The sequence below is a fragment of the Suillus subalutaceus genome (assembly GCF_016647625.1).
Source record: "Suillus subalutaceus strain FC151 chromosome Unknown DFJ58scaffold_16, whole genome shotgun sequence".
In the NCBI taxonomy this organism is placed as follows: Eukaryota; Fungi; Basidiomycota; class Agaricomycetes; order Boletales; family Suillaceae; genus Suillus; species Suillus subalutaceus.
In genome coordinates this window covers 112,618-127,068 of record NW_024540265.1, presented here as the reverse complement: position 1 = coordinate 127,068, position 14,451 = coordinate 112,618, and the positions used below count along the sequence as shown (strand labels likewise).

The following is a 14,451-nucleotide window of genomic DNA, read 5'->3' as shown; positions in this document are numbered from 1 at the left end:
AGGAATGTGAGAAAGCCATTTTTTGCCGAAATGGAGCGAAGGCTACAACTAGAAATAGAAAAAATGATGGTAGACAAAGAGAATGAGCTCGCTAACATGGAGCAGCACTTCGCAAGACATGGTAGGCAACAGCATGCGGCCACGGAAATGGGGACAGACCCCACCTGAAGGAACGCTCAACAGCCACCCCAAACGCCCCAGAAACCACAGTTCAAGACTCCATGCCTCGAGATGATTAAAAAGATCAGGAAGGCACATGGAACAACACACAAGATGTGTCTGGTATCTGTAGTAGAGGTAAGTACTAAGTGATCGGAACTCGTTTTAAACTCACGTCATAGCAGGATACCGACAACCCTATGGAAAGGCATCGAGAACGATCACTGACAATTGAGCAAGAGCCACAGCAATTTCAGCCTGACGACGTCTACCCTATGTCTGCGATGGAAAATGTGATCTCCAAAGGAATAGAGGTGGCACTCAGACGCATCTTCGTCAATAAGGATATCCTGATGTCCATGAAGCGTAGTCCTCGAAGGAAAAGAAGCAGGATGATGAAATTAGGATAGAAAAGGCCACAGAATCGAGCCACGAAAGAGACTTCCTCCTTGGGAGAGTTAAATTTTTGACGTATATGCTGATGCTGAGCATGAAGTAGAGTGAAATCTGACGTCTCCTCAAAGATACCTTCAGTATATCTCAAGATGCGGATTTTATTGTGCATCAGCCAGCGGATCGTCAAGATGTGTACTCATATGAGTACGAAGATGGCCCAGGCCCCAATACCCAGAATCTGGCCTTCGATCTCAAACACGGATCTAACACCCCCTGGAATGCAAAAATTCTCGATATTCTCCTTGAAGAATTGAAAAAGAGGAGTGTAGAAGAGGAGTGGCCGTTCCGGAGGTTGGATGGATATTATAAGGCGATACTTGAAGATCGCTACAAGCGGCTGCAGACAGTCTGGAGAGCAGCACAACCAAAGGTTACAGCAAAGGGCGGCTTGGAGACTGCAGCAGAAGTGGAGGAGAGGTTAATTGCAAAAAAAGACGAAAGTCTGAAGTCAGTTCACCAAACAACTCGTTGGCGAAATGTATGTCCGCAGCATGATCACAAGGCTCTTCGGGTACTAATGCGTTTATAGAAATATCTCCGCAGAGCGAAAGTTCTGGAGCAAGTTATTGAGCTGAAGAAAGATGGTGAGGATGAGGACCTACCAGCTTGGCAGTGGCTTCAAAAACTAATCAAGATGCTGGGAGATGGGGGTATGAGTTCAGAAGAAAGTGACGTGGAAAACAACGTTGAATGCATACTCCGGGTCAAGAACATGGCATGGCGTCGCGGGATAGAGCGAGAAGTGAATATCATCAATAGCCAGAGAGTGTTGGATGATGAAATTTTCGCGCCCCAGGGTTCCAAACCAATGAAAAGAATACGTGCATTGGGAAATTCAAAGACTGTACAGAGCCCAGTCACTGGATGACCCAAGGCCCTATACAACGCCAGATGGTTTGATGGCCTTACTGGAGGTCAGATGGAAAGGTTGAATGTGTCAGATGAGACGTTCCGATGGATGAAAGTTGGGGTAGCATAGTGTGTTGAATAGACATTGTAAGCAAACCGCAGGAACGCAGGATAAGTCAATTCCCCCTCCACTGTATGTACGGTGGAGGGGATGACAGATGTTAACAGCTGGATTGTTTGCCAACGTGATCCAAGGGGTCGTGATGTGACAATCATATTGGTGCTAGGCATGTATACCTGCATAAGCCTTCAATAGGTGGACCAAAGTTATCCCTCATATGATTCACTATTCCCCTATCAGCAGTCTTCACTTGTCTCAACCATAACCCTTGTCCGACGCTATTCCACACTTTCCTGCACTATGCGTGCACATTCCCGCAGCGCTATTCATGCTCCCGCGACTTATCCGACGCTATTCCCGCGCTTATAGCGCTATCAGAACTACCAGCAATGTGTCTATAGGAGCATTAGTGCATGTCCACTCTACCTAGCACTTGTCTGCTCTATCTAGCGCTTGTTCCTGTGCCTAGCACTAGTCCAGCGCGCTGTTCTCGCGCTCTAGGAATCACCCGAAATGTCGGAATCCATCCATGGTCCATCCTACCTCATTGGTATGTAATTTGCCTTGCCTTGAGTTTGTAAAAAGTGCTACAGTCTTATTACATGTATATCCTATCCCATCCGAGTCCAAGATGGTATAGTTTACTAGTATAAGAAGCCTATGGTGACTACTTCGACATTACTTCCCTTTGACTGTATTTCCTTTCCCTTAGGTTTTACTTAGAAGTAGTCACCCTTTAGTTGCGCTCTATGGCCCCTATTTGACATTCCTTACCCTTGCAATCAATACCCTTGATCTCTCTCGCTATCCATTTCCTTCCTTTGACTCAGTGTCCGCTTTTCCGACTTCCGCTCTTTCCCATGCACTAGTGCTCTATCTTGTGACGCGCTATTCCCGCGCTTTAGCGCTCTTTCAGGTCTTTCTGTCTTAAGTTGACCTTAGTAGCTTTTCCCTCGGGTCGAACATTCTTGCATCTTTGTTGCAAGTATAGCAGCATAGGCAGAGCATTAGACATATACTGGCTTAGTACCTTTACAAGTGCCTAGTCAGGTTGTGTTTTTCACAGTGATAAGCAAAAGCGAATTAGCCATTGCCCACTCCACTGTATGTACAGTGGAGAGGATGATGGGTGTTTACGGCTGGACTTGTTGGTTGATTAATGGTTGGATATGTTGAAATTGGAGCTTACCTGACTCAGAGGATGTATGGAGGAATGAGCCAGCGTGATCTCAAGGATCGCAGTCAGCGAAGGCGGATGAGCCATTGCCCACTCTACTGTATGTATGGTAGAGGGGATGACAGGTGTTGACGGCTGGATTGTTAAGCGGAGGAGTTGACAAGAGTTCAGTGAAAAGGGATGGAGTTGGCGAGGTGGATGGTAATGGCATTTATTGAAATGCAGGAGACACGATGGTACATACCATCGTGCCCCAAAGATAGGAACAATGAACTTGATGAGCACGACAGTACATACCATTGTGCTTTGAGGATGGGGACGATGAGCCCATTGAGCTCGTAGTTGTGATAAACATTGGGGCCAAAGCTTGAAAGGCTTGAGCAGTCAATATTATGTAACAATTTCCTAATGTATTTGTTTGTGACTGCTGGGTGATTTTGTTGCCAAAGTTTTAAGTCCTTTTTCTGAATATGGTTGTTTGTGATTATTTGGTGATTTCGTCACCAAAGTTCTAAGTCCCTAATCCTTATTACCATTACTAGTACTTGTCTTTTTACAACCTTCTCCTAGGTTCGACAGTTTGTACTGTCGAGCCTACCATTCTCCTTGTCGACAACGACCTTCCTCTCACCTTCTTCCAGGGTGTGACTGTATGTACAGTCATGCCCTGCATTCTCCTTTCTCCTCTTGGACCGGACTTCTCATCAACAATGACCTTTCAGGACCTTCTCCAGGGCATGACTGTATTTCGGTCATGCCCGGTGTTCGCTTCTTGTATCATCATCAGGCCTCAGGCCTCTCGTCGACAATGACCTTCTACAACCTTCTGCAGGGCATGACTGTATGTACGGTCGTGCCCGGCATTCTCTGCTTTCATCGCCCCCGCCAACATCCCAACTCCAAGTCAACATCCATCGCTTCCTGGCAATATTGATCATGGGCTTAACATCCTTACCCTGCTCTTTCATTGGACCGCCTATCGCAGAAACAACATGGGCAGAAACTGCAGATCTATGAAGTGAGTCATCATGACGTTATTCTCCTCTTATTGATCATGGGTTTAACATCCTTTCCCTGGTCTTCCTTAGGACCCTTCGTCCCATATTGATCATGGGCTTAACATCCTTACTCCGCTCTTTCATTGGACCGCCTATCGCAGATATAACTTGGGCAGAAACTCGTCGACAATGACCTTCTTCATGGCATGACTGTATGTACGGTCATGCCTGGCATTTTCTGCTTTCATTACCAACAATCAGTCCTTCAAAACTACCTATACCTTGTTCCTTCTCCGTTTCCCTGTAGGCATCCTCAGCGTCTTGTAGCCCAAAGCTGGCAATGCCATCCACACCAAGCTCAGGTCGCTGCCAGCTCTCCCTGACAACAGAGTTATATTTCCTTGTTTGGTTGTTCTTGTAATGAATGTCATATTTTCGTACAAGGCTTACTGCTGTCTTGTTATTTCATTACTGGAAATTGCAAGTTGTTTCTTCTATTGTTGTTGTTCATCTGACTTAAAGCTTGCCTATGCAGTCAGTTCTGGCTCTCCAATTCTATGACTCTCACTCCCATCCAATTCATAGACACGACGGTACATACTGTCATTGCTGTTGGTGACCATCCTCAATCAACAAAGGAAGCTGCCTTATTTTCGCCCTGCTCTTGATGCCTGTGTCTCGCTCACTGTTCAAACGGTGCTTCTGCGAGGAATGCATTGAAACCAGCAATCATGCTGAGGGTGCCACGCCTAAGGGGGTACTCATCGCAGAACATCTTATGGCTGCTCATCCACAATGCACCAAACGTACCCAAGCAGAACATGCTGCCGCTAGCTCTCCCCGCACCGACATCATCACGGATTTGGTAGTCTCACAGCTCCACGCACTTACCCTTATTGACAATGAACCGCCTGTTTCTCACCCCAACCCCACTCCACCATTATCTATTCCAGCTCTGGCAGATGATCTTGAGTGACTCACTTTGCTAGATTCTTTTGTTGCCTGTGAACCCAGAGTTGCCATTGCTGGTGATGTCTCCCAAAAGAACACACATCGGCAAACTGTGAAGGCCTTGATGGTCCTCGATAACATAGAGTCCCACGTTCAGTGGTGTTTTTGGTTCTTACTTGCGGGTAATTCCAATGATGTTGGTTGCAAGCTACCATTTCTTCGCACAGCTGTGGAGAATGTCAAACAAAATGGAGACCTTGTGATCACACGGAAGAGGGCAATTTTGTTGGAGATAGATATATTGGAAGGTCTAGTCCAGCATCACTCTCGTAACCTTCTCGGTTTGACTACAGCGACCACTTCATTGACTTTATCCCCTCTGGCCTTTTCATGCGACTTAGGCGATATGCCTCCGGGGATGACTTCAAAGGAAATGACTCAGGTCGCTGCTATACACACCCTTCTTGTTTCCCAGTTGTCTTCCGATGACGAAAATCTGGATAACCTGAAAAATTTGCTATTTCGCAAGAATACGGTGTGACAATCATACCAGCGCTGGGCACGTATGAGTGTCATAGGCATATTTTGCCTTGCAAAGAGGAAAAGAGTAAGGCACTAGTCACCAGCACTATTCAACTCCCAAGCTATCTGCTTTGGAACCACTTTTCTCCCATAGCACGCTGCCCAGCCCAATGCTTAGGTATTCTGTCCTCCAATGTCCTGCCTATGTCCACCTACCTCCGCTGGTGCGTTATTTTTCCTTAAATGTCGCTACTCATTAGTCGCAGGTCTTATTACATGTATCCTCGTGTTCCACAGCGCAGCACGTTTTCTTACCTGTCGCTACATTGTGCCCTCGCCAGTATCGTTACTATTCTCACCTACGCATTCCCAAACTTTTACGCAGTATGATAAAATGACCCGTTGCACATACAGTACAGTACTTCCCTTCCCCGGACCTTTGCTGGTGTTAGAGTCACTTTGGTCGCTATATCCTAGTCTTGGTGCAATCAATTCCGCTCTTGCCAATCTCTCTGATCGCATGTCGCTTGACTTGTTTTAAGTGCACGTCGCTAAAGTTCCCTCTTAAGTTCGACTTTCGCAATGTCGGGATCGCTGTCGGTAGTCGAGCTATAATCTAGTCGCTATCAGGCATTCCACTTGCACTGTCTTATCTTACTCCTCGCTTTTGCTCTCTTTGATTTCTTCTCACTATCGCTAGTCGGACATCACATAGCACTATCACATAAAACAACTTGCATAGTGCTTCTCACTTATACACACGTTTCTCTATCGGAACTCACTTGTCGCTAGTCGCTGATCGCTATAAGTGCTACTCATCAGTTTTTGGTCTTAGGTCGCTATAGGTTATTAGTCCTTCGCGCTATCGCTACCCTTGCATATTAGAAGGGAGTTGCTTCAATAGCAGTCCTCTTGGGTCGAATACTACACTCGCGCCTATTTGGATAAGTAGCACTAATTTCTAACCAGCCTAGTCGCTATTTCTCTTTCACAACGGGACCCCTCAAATTTTTTTGTGAGGCCTTGCAATGCATTCCCCAGAAATCTAGTAGATTGTTCAAAATCGACTATGTGAAAGCTCTCGTGGAATGGGTGAGTTCTTAATATGTCTACTTTTTTGCGAGTCTCCTATGTTTGTTCTCAGTGCTGTGGATAACCTTTTGCTGCTCCAGAGAAGGAGCTTCAGCTTGGTTCTCTAGATGCCCTTTATCGTGTTCAAGATGTCATCCAGCAGATAATCCTCCCATCTTGGTTTACTTTGGTCCCAAGTGATTTTGGAAGCGCATCTGCCAGGACGATGAAAGCGGACAAATGGCGCTCTCTAATCACCATCTACATTCCTATTGCCCTGGTGAGCTTGTGGGGGGCCGGCACCTCGCATCCTTCCGATGAAGTTAGCACTCACCTTAGAGCTGTTCTTGACCATACTATGGAACTTGTTTGCGCGGTATATCTCGCATGCGCCCGAACAACAACTGCAGAGCGAGCACATGTGTATCACTCTCATATTGTGCATTATGTTGAAAATTTGAAGACGATATACCCCACCTTCGCTTTGCATCCAAATCACCACGCTGCCTTCCACATATACAACTATCTACTTCTATTTGGCCCGGTGTCCTGCATGATTTGGGAATCATGCATGGACATGACTACTAGGTATCCCCCTAAAAAACAAAGTCTGTTAGCTTAGTCCTCAGACTAGTCAACTCATACCTTGGTATCAAACCTTGGTCCAATAGTTTCAGTTTTCCCTCAGTGATTCATGAATCCACCATGTTTTGAAGAAAAGTCATATGTGAGATGGGAATCACATAATGACCTAGTTGATATGAGAAGCAAAATGAAGGTTAAGGTATTGCCTTTCCTTTGGCTTATTCACTTTGGCTAGAGAAACCCATAGAGAAAAGTTCAAAGCCTAACAAAAACCTATCTAAAAAGCCCGCATATTGTGTACTATTATTTGTTCCATTATTTCTGAGTTGTTTTCTCTAGTGTTTCTTTACTTTACTTTTCTATTAGGATGCTCTGACTAATCAGATGCTTCATAAAATTGTACCTACAGGGTATGATGTCATAATGATGTCATAGGACTTCACCTACACTCCTGCAGGTATTTTGTTGAAAGATATGATATCATAGTGATGTCATAATGATGTCATGTTCCATGGAATTTGCTAGAACATTCCAATGACTCATAATGACTCATAATGACTCAGAGTGACTCAGAATGATGTCATTACCCCACCATGAATATTCTGGAATGTTCTTTTGCACGTGCTAGAACATTCTGCTCCAGTTTTTGGGATATTCTTCTCACATTCTGAAGACATTACATCACCTTTTTACTTACATAATATTCCCACACAAAATGTATATAAGGAGAGCCCATTCTCCCCCAAAAAAATAGATCTCCCACTTCTTGCATTCAAGAATCTCCCCCTTGAGCAAATTGAACTCTCACCTAAGAAGCTTCAGTCTGAACAAATTGCTGCTTACAAAGCCCATTTCCTTTGTAAGAACTGTCCAGACAAGTGCAGGGAGAGTGTTTCCCTTGAGATTACATAAGTTTCTCGCAATAGAAACCCAGTTTTGTGAGACCAGTGTTCTCACCACGTAGTGTTTACTGACCAACAGGAGCTTTGGTCATTGTTGTTATTTGTGAGACCAGTGTTCTCACCAGGTATTTGTATACTGACCAACACGAGCTTTGGTCATTGTTGTTATTTGTCATTGTTTTCTATTTGTCATTGTTGTTATTTGTGAGACCAGCATTCTCACCAGGTATTTGTATATTGACCAACATGAGCTTTGGTCCACGTAGTCACATTTGAGACCAGCTTCTCAACAGTTAAATGTATATTCAGGAAACCAGTTCAAGTGTCTAGATGGTATATCCTAGACAATCCCATAGTTTCAATCAGAGATAATAAAGCTCCGGCTAAGTTAATCTAACTGATTGGTTTAGCAAGCCTCCCAAGAACTCACACATTATCTACCACGAAAGAAGAAAAGTCGTAGACCGTGTTAATTGAGGACTGGCAAGAAGTCTTATCCAGTGTAATTGTGGTGTCATTACATTCTTACACATTTTCATATAAGACCCTCGGTTATTAAGACACCACGCATTAGCGCTCTATCTTGCGATGCGCTATTCCCACGCTTTAGCACTCTTTCGGGTCTTTTGATCTTGAGTTGTCCTTAGTAGCTTTTCCCTCGGGTCAAATGTTCTTGCATCTTTGTTGCAAGTATAGCAGCATAGGCAGAGCATTAGACATATACTGGCTGAGTACCTTAACAAGTGCCTAGTCAGGTTGTGTTTTTCACAGCGGCTTTCTTGTATAACAAGTATACCGCCAATTCAGGTGACCTAGAGGAAGGTCTTTTCAAAGGCAAAGTTCTCCTTCAGGTTTGTCGCACTGGAGTAGCCAAATCCTCATGATCTCACCAGGTTTTTTCAGGCATACAAAGCCGTGTTTACATCACCTTCCTCAGCAAAGGATGTTGAAGGGGATGGTGATGGCACAGATGTCATCCAGAACAACAGACATGCTAAGAGGTTGGCCTTCAGAGCTAAAGTCAAGAAACATGTTGCTCACATCATCAAGATGAGGAAAGTTACGCCTCGCTCAATCGTGTACATCACCTGTCAAGGAAGTAGTATTATCATTCTGTAAGCTTGATGATATATGACAACTACATAACAGGTTCGATTTGCACTTTCATCTGTTACCTCGTGGTGCTCTGTTGACGGTGACTTTGACTATGAACAATTCTGGCGGATCATCATGGACTTTTTGAAAGGGCTCCTGGTCATGCAGCGCAGTGCAGGATTGACCTTCTCCTCGAATGGTGAACTAGGTTCGTCATGTACACTCCCCGCTGCGAGCCTTACCTGAAATTATTATATAGAAAGGTTTTCAGACTGGAACGAACACAATAACCTCACCAACACGGCAAAGGCCAATATGTCCATCAACACTCTCACAAGGCAGAGGGAACAGCGTGATGATGCTACTTTTGATTCATCCTGGGGCTCTGTGATTACTAACTACATACACTCATTTACTTTTGATTTTAATCTTGTGGCTTGATGATTATTTGATTTTGTGAAATGTGGACACCAAATGGCCACCATTCTGGGAATACATCTAGATCGTGGCAACCCTGGAATATAAGTCTTCGCGCAAATGGCATAATTCAAACTCTGTTTGTAGATCTGTTCACTCATGTTTTATATGCTGATCCTAGGATGTACATTGATACCATGGTCATCTCTGAATTTTACAGTATTCGCGTGAATAATATGATTGAAGCTCTAGTTCTGCAAGATGAACACAATCAATGAAAATTGAGATAGTCAAGTTATAATATGTATTTTAGGCTTTCTATAATATTCCTTTGTGGTTTGGAGAGCTTGTTGCAAATACATGATCTTGCTCAATGACCACATGGTTGCGAACACAATAATTTAAAACATGGAGGTCTGAATGCTCATGGAAAGAAGTCCTCCTTGTGGTAGGTAAAAATGCAAGATTTTCCTGATGCATGGCACAATATAAACTATGTTTCTTTGAATAGTAAGTGATGTACTGGGGTAATCTATGACTCACTGTTGTCAAGGCCGGATGTAAGAGACTACGTCGTCAAGATGTAGTGTCTGTGCAAGGCCACAACCTCCTGCAACAGTATGCAAAGCAGAATTCAATTGTGGGTGGTTAAATAAACACAGAAAGTTGTGTAGATGTTCAGAGTAGAATGTAGATCGGTTGTCATTCACTTGGTGAACACGTGTTAGCTAGAGTGCAATGGGACAGCATTTTCACACAATTCCCAATTGATATATGACGGATAATCATCGCATATCTTAATGCAGGTGGCACAAAATTCACAGGAGTTTATGTAATGTTTTGTTCCCTCCTCGGTAGACATTTGTTGTTCTCTGGATGATATGATATGTCATTCTCAGCTTCGAGATTGTGAACCTTACCTCCAGCATGGCAGTTGTGAGTTCTCTGGCTTGATTCTTAGCTTTATGGTACATAACTTTATTTACTGTTGTTTTCTGGAAGACACTGTATTTCATACTCAGCTTCGAGATTGTGAGCCTCACTTCCAGCATTGTGGTTACGAGTCTTCTAGCCTGAAGGTTAGCTCTGTCTTCATCATCCCTCTCAGTTTGAATTCGAGCAATACGAGTATCTCTTCCCAATCACGAATCTTACCTTCAACATGGCAGTTACAACTTTCTAGCTTTACCAATTGCTTTTCTATCCATCTTTTTTTATCACTCACATGATGAATGCATAGTTGTTCTCTAGAAGACGCTGTATTTGACTCTCAGCTTCGAGATTGCAAGCCTCACTTCCAGCATTGTGGTTGTGAGTCTTCTATCCTAAAGGTTAGCTCTGTCTTCACCGTCCCTCTCAGTTTGAATTCGAGCAATACAAGTATCTCTTCCCGATCATGAATCTTACCTCCAACATGGCAGTTATGAGTCTCTAGCTTTATCAATTGCTTTTCTATCCATCTTTTTTTATTGCTCACTTGACAAACACATCGTTGTTCTCTAGAAGACGCTGTATTTCATACTCAGCTTCGAGATTGTGAGCCTCACTTCCGGCATTGTGGGTGCAAGTCTTCTAGCCTAAATTTTAGCTTTGTCTTCACCATCCCTTTCAGTTTGGACTCGAGCAATACAGCTGTCTTTAATCATGAACGTTCTGTGTCTTTAAATGGTCAAACAAGACCATGTGCATCAGGAAAAACCTCCCACAGGAATTCCACTGAAATCATCAAACTTGCATGTAAAACAGCTGAATTCCAGAAAATCTGCTAATTTGACCGAAATCGACCGAAATTATTGTATTTCAAAAGTAATAAAATCTGCCAGTCGGATTCAGCAGAAATCATTGTATTTCCAATGAACTCAGAGTAAATTCTGCCAGTCAGATTATAGTGAGATAAGCATGCCTGTCACTAAACGAGTTTACAAAGAAGGTAGAACCAAGCTCCAGAATGGTACTGCTCATCCATTCGTGAGGTACGACTGGGCCAAATTTTGGAATAAGGTGTACACTCCTGCGAATCTCAGAGATATCGATGATGCTCACAAGACGCTCTCCATTACGAATGATGCAGGAAATTTTGTACAAACCATGGTTTGCTTCGGGTTGCCTGAATGGCGTGAACCACTCCACATAAGCAAAGTGGGTAGGTGCCTTGGCAGGTGTGCGAAATCAGGCAGCCACAGCATGACTTGTCAGTGTGAAGACGACACGGACTTGTGCAACACAATACCCTGAAATTCATGATCAAATATTAGTTTAGTGAGGGAGTAGTACGAAAACACAACTAGAACAAGAATGAGAACGGTGACCGTTGATCGTTGAGAACTGGCAAATGAGAATGAGCGAGCGAGATCACTAGTCACAAGTGCAATTATATGAATTGGAAAATGAGTGAAAACAAGCAGGAACACTCACAGGCTAAGCGTGGACAGGGACAAACAAGCGCAGAAACGCAGACATGAAAAAACAAACTAGAATGATTAAAAATGAGTGAAACAAGTGGCAAAAGCCCATATAAGAAGAAATACTCACAAGTGGACAAGCAGAAATGAATGTAGAGCATTAGCATAATCAAAACGGTTGAAAATGTAAGACTCCGTTCGGGAACTCGAATCTGGCTAAGTTTCGACGAGATTTTGAACTTCGAATTTACTTAAGTAAGCTTGCCGGATTGCCATTCAATGTGACTGATTACATGTCACACCTTGATATCATATACGGTTATGCCCCCAACCCGACACTTTCGTTATTGTGACCATCTTTGCAGCCAAACGACTCTAATGACGAAGAAGAACTCGAAAAAAACGACAGGATGCCACCTTGATGGAACCGAAAGATCGTTGCATTTGGTCGCAGAGCGACGAGACGGCGTTGATAAACTATGTCATCACCAACAAATCGAAAGGGGGAGATGGCCTCAATTTCAATAAGACGTTCTGGAATGATACTGCTGTGGAGATGGTGAAACAGCCTGTAATGCAAGGTGAGTCCTGCCACAGATATCACGCCGTATTCATCTGACTTCTGCCTTATTCTAAGGCGCTGCAAAGACTGCAGAGGCATGTCAAACAAAATGGTCACGAGTACATACTTATTTCTACTGAGTGGCTGCTGGCGGTACTGATCTCTACTTTTCAGATTCGCAAGTTGTATCAAGTCATCTACAAGATAGCGCACACCTCTGGAATCTCATACAGTCCAGAGCTTGGCGCAAATATCGGACGTGAATTAGAGACGATCGGGGCAGACTACACTAGGGTATGTTTTTTTTATCATTTCCTGTCATGCCGTGTGCTAACTACATACATAGCACAACCCCCAAGCAAAGCCTTACAAGACGAAGGGCTGGCCTCATTATGAGGCGCTATATGGTATCATGTCAGTGCAACCAAGCACCTGGGTTGGTTTCCACACGGGCATTGACAACGCCGACAACGCATTAACACCCAGCGTAAGTGCCACTCCTGGGCCATCCAGTGCCAGTGACGTCATGATGGCGTCACTGGAGGACGCACTTGACCGTGTGGAATTCAACGCTCATCCTACTACTGACAACAATAACGACACTATGCACGCTGAGCCAGGGACATCCGGTCCTCCCGTCGCACCCCTCATTCCCATCTCCATTCCCCCCACAGCTTCTACTCCTGTCACGCCCATCACACCCATCACCCCAACCAGTTTCAACATCATGCAAAGTCGCCCTGCTCCCTCCACTCCTGCATCTTCGACAGCTGTGAAACGCAAAGCTGAAGGGGATGACAGTTCGCATCATGAGTCCCGTCCACCGCAATCCTCCAAAGGGAAGTCGTCGTCAAAGTCACAGCGTCTATCAATGCCGTCAGCATTGGAAGGCTTGGGAGGAAAGATGGCTGATAGTATCGCTAATGCAACGACAGCATTTCAGGAGACGGTCTCCAGTCATTTTGTTGAGCCTGTCCCCCTCCGCAAACAAAAAGCCATTCTACAGGTACAGGACGAAGAAGATCTCGACACGCATGAAATTGTCACTATGATTAATTTGTTTCAAGCTGATGTTTGTGTTGCTGATTCGTATCTCAACATTAAACGTGATATCGTATGCAAAGTCTTTCTTGCGCAGTATTTAGAGGACTATAGGAAGGCGAAGGAGCTCTAACTACGCTACAATTTGTTGTAGTACTAAATACATCATGTTATCGTTCTGGTGCTAACCATGCTTCTTCCTCTGCATCCAACCAGAATGGTGTTTCTTCCTCTGCCATGAACGACTCATCTTACGAAAAATTCGTATCACGTCTCCCGACTCCGCATCCAACCAGAATGGTGTTTCTTCCTCTGCCACAAATGACTCATCTTATGAAAAATTCATATCATGTCTCCCGACTCCGCATCCAACCAGAATGGTGTTTCTTCCTCTGCCACAAACAACTCATCTTACAAAAAATTTGATACATTGAGAAAAGTGCTACAGTAAGAAGAATAGTGCTACACTAAGAATTAGTCCTGCACTCCAGGTGGCATTGGTTCCCCTCTTCGACATCTCTCTGCAAGATAATCTAACCACATAGATTGCGCGAGTTGGTCGCGATGTTCATGTGCACGTGTCCTCGCAGCTTCAGTTGGAGGACCGTCAGCGAGCGTACCGGTGTACTGGGGCCCCCACTTGTCTAACTCAACATGTCGATAGTCCAGTAAGTTGTTAGGGTCGTGGATACGGATTATATTGTGGATCAAGCAGAGAGCTGGAGGAATGCGAGACTGGATTTCTGAGTTATACTCAGGGGGAAGTAGAATGATGCGGAAGCGTTTCTTGAGGACGCCAAAAATATGTTCAATAATGTTGCGAAGCATTGCGTGTCGCAAGTTATAGAGTTCCTTCACATTGCAAGGCCTCAAAGGCAGATAAGTATGAGAAGAATAAAATATTAGAAAACAACGTACAAAAGATTTGCACGGCCCCATTCTGCAAGGTGACAGCGTACACCTCGATAGGGTACAAGCAATTCATCGCATGCAGCGAATCCAGCGTCTGCTAGATAAAACTTCCCCGGCGGAATGGTGAAGTCCGTCAAATGCGCAGTGTGATAGACACGAGCATCTGCTGTGGACCCCTGGAAACCGCTCAGCATGTACATAAAGCACATGTCAAAATCACAGGCAGCAAGA

General features: G+C 44.3%; 5 protein-coding genes across 5 annotated transcripts; 4 read left to right on the top strand and 1 right to left on the bottom strand.

Moving 5' to 3' along the window:
- Positions 1-670: 670 nt before the first annotated feature.
- Positions 671-1,255, top strand: DFJ58DRAFT_619112 (uncharacterized protein; the record flags this gene model as incomplete). Its single annotated transcript, XM_041381011.1, has 2 exons — positions 671-1,093; positions 1,145-1,255. Coding segments are annotated over 2 exons (534 nt in total), but the record flags the coding sequence as incomplete, so codon positions are not given.
- Positions 1,256-6,662: 5,407 nt separating this feature from the next.
- Positions 6,663-6,926, top strand: DFJ58DRAFT_654533 (uncharacterized protein; the record flags this gene model as incomplete). The annotated part of the gene is made up of 1 exon (XM_041381798.1): positions 6,663-6,926. The coding sequence occupies one exon, from the start codon at positions 6,663-6,665 to the stop codon at positions 6,924-6,926; it is 264 nt and encodes an 87-aa protein (XP_041247891.1).
- A 1,674-nt stretch (positions 6,927-8,600) lies between these two features.
- DFJ58DRAFT_620769 (uncharacterized protein) lies at positions 8,601-9,036 on the top strand (the record flags this gene model as incomplete). The annotated part of the gene is made up of 3 exons (XM_041381033.1): positions 8,601-8,642; positions 8,695-8,868; positions 8,941-9,036. Coding segments are annotated over 3 exons (312 nt in total), but the record flags the coding sequence as incomplete, so codon positions are not given.
- A 725-nt stretch (positions 9,037-9,761) lies between these two features.
- Positions 9,762-10,884, top strand: DFJ58DRAFT_838191 (uncharacterized protein; the record flags this gene model as incomplete). The annotated part of the gene is made up of 7 exons (XM_041392436.1): positions 9,762-9,813; positions 9,891-9,943; positions 10,110-10,135; positions 10,203-10,239; positions 10,326-10,382; positions 10,555-10,614; positions 10,807-10,884. The coding sequence occupies 7 exons, from the start codon at positions 9,762-9,764 to the stop codon at positions 10,882-10,884; spliced, it is 363 nt and encodes a 120-aa protein (XP_041247889.1).
- A 297-nt stretch (positions 10,885-11,181) lies between these two features.
- On the bottom strand, positions 11,182-11,439 carry DFJ58DRAFT_654459 (uncharacterized protein; the record flags this gene model as incomplete). Its single annotated transcript, XM_041381793.1, has 1 exon — positions 11,182-11,439. A coding segment is annotated over one exon (258 nt), but the record flags the coding sequence as incomplete, so codon positions are not given.
- Between the last annotated feature and the right edge of the window lie 3,012 nt (positions 11,440-14,451).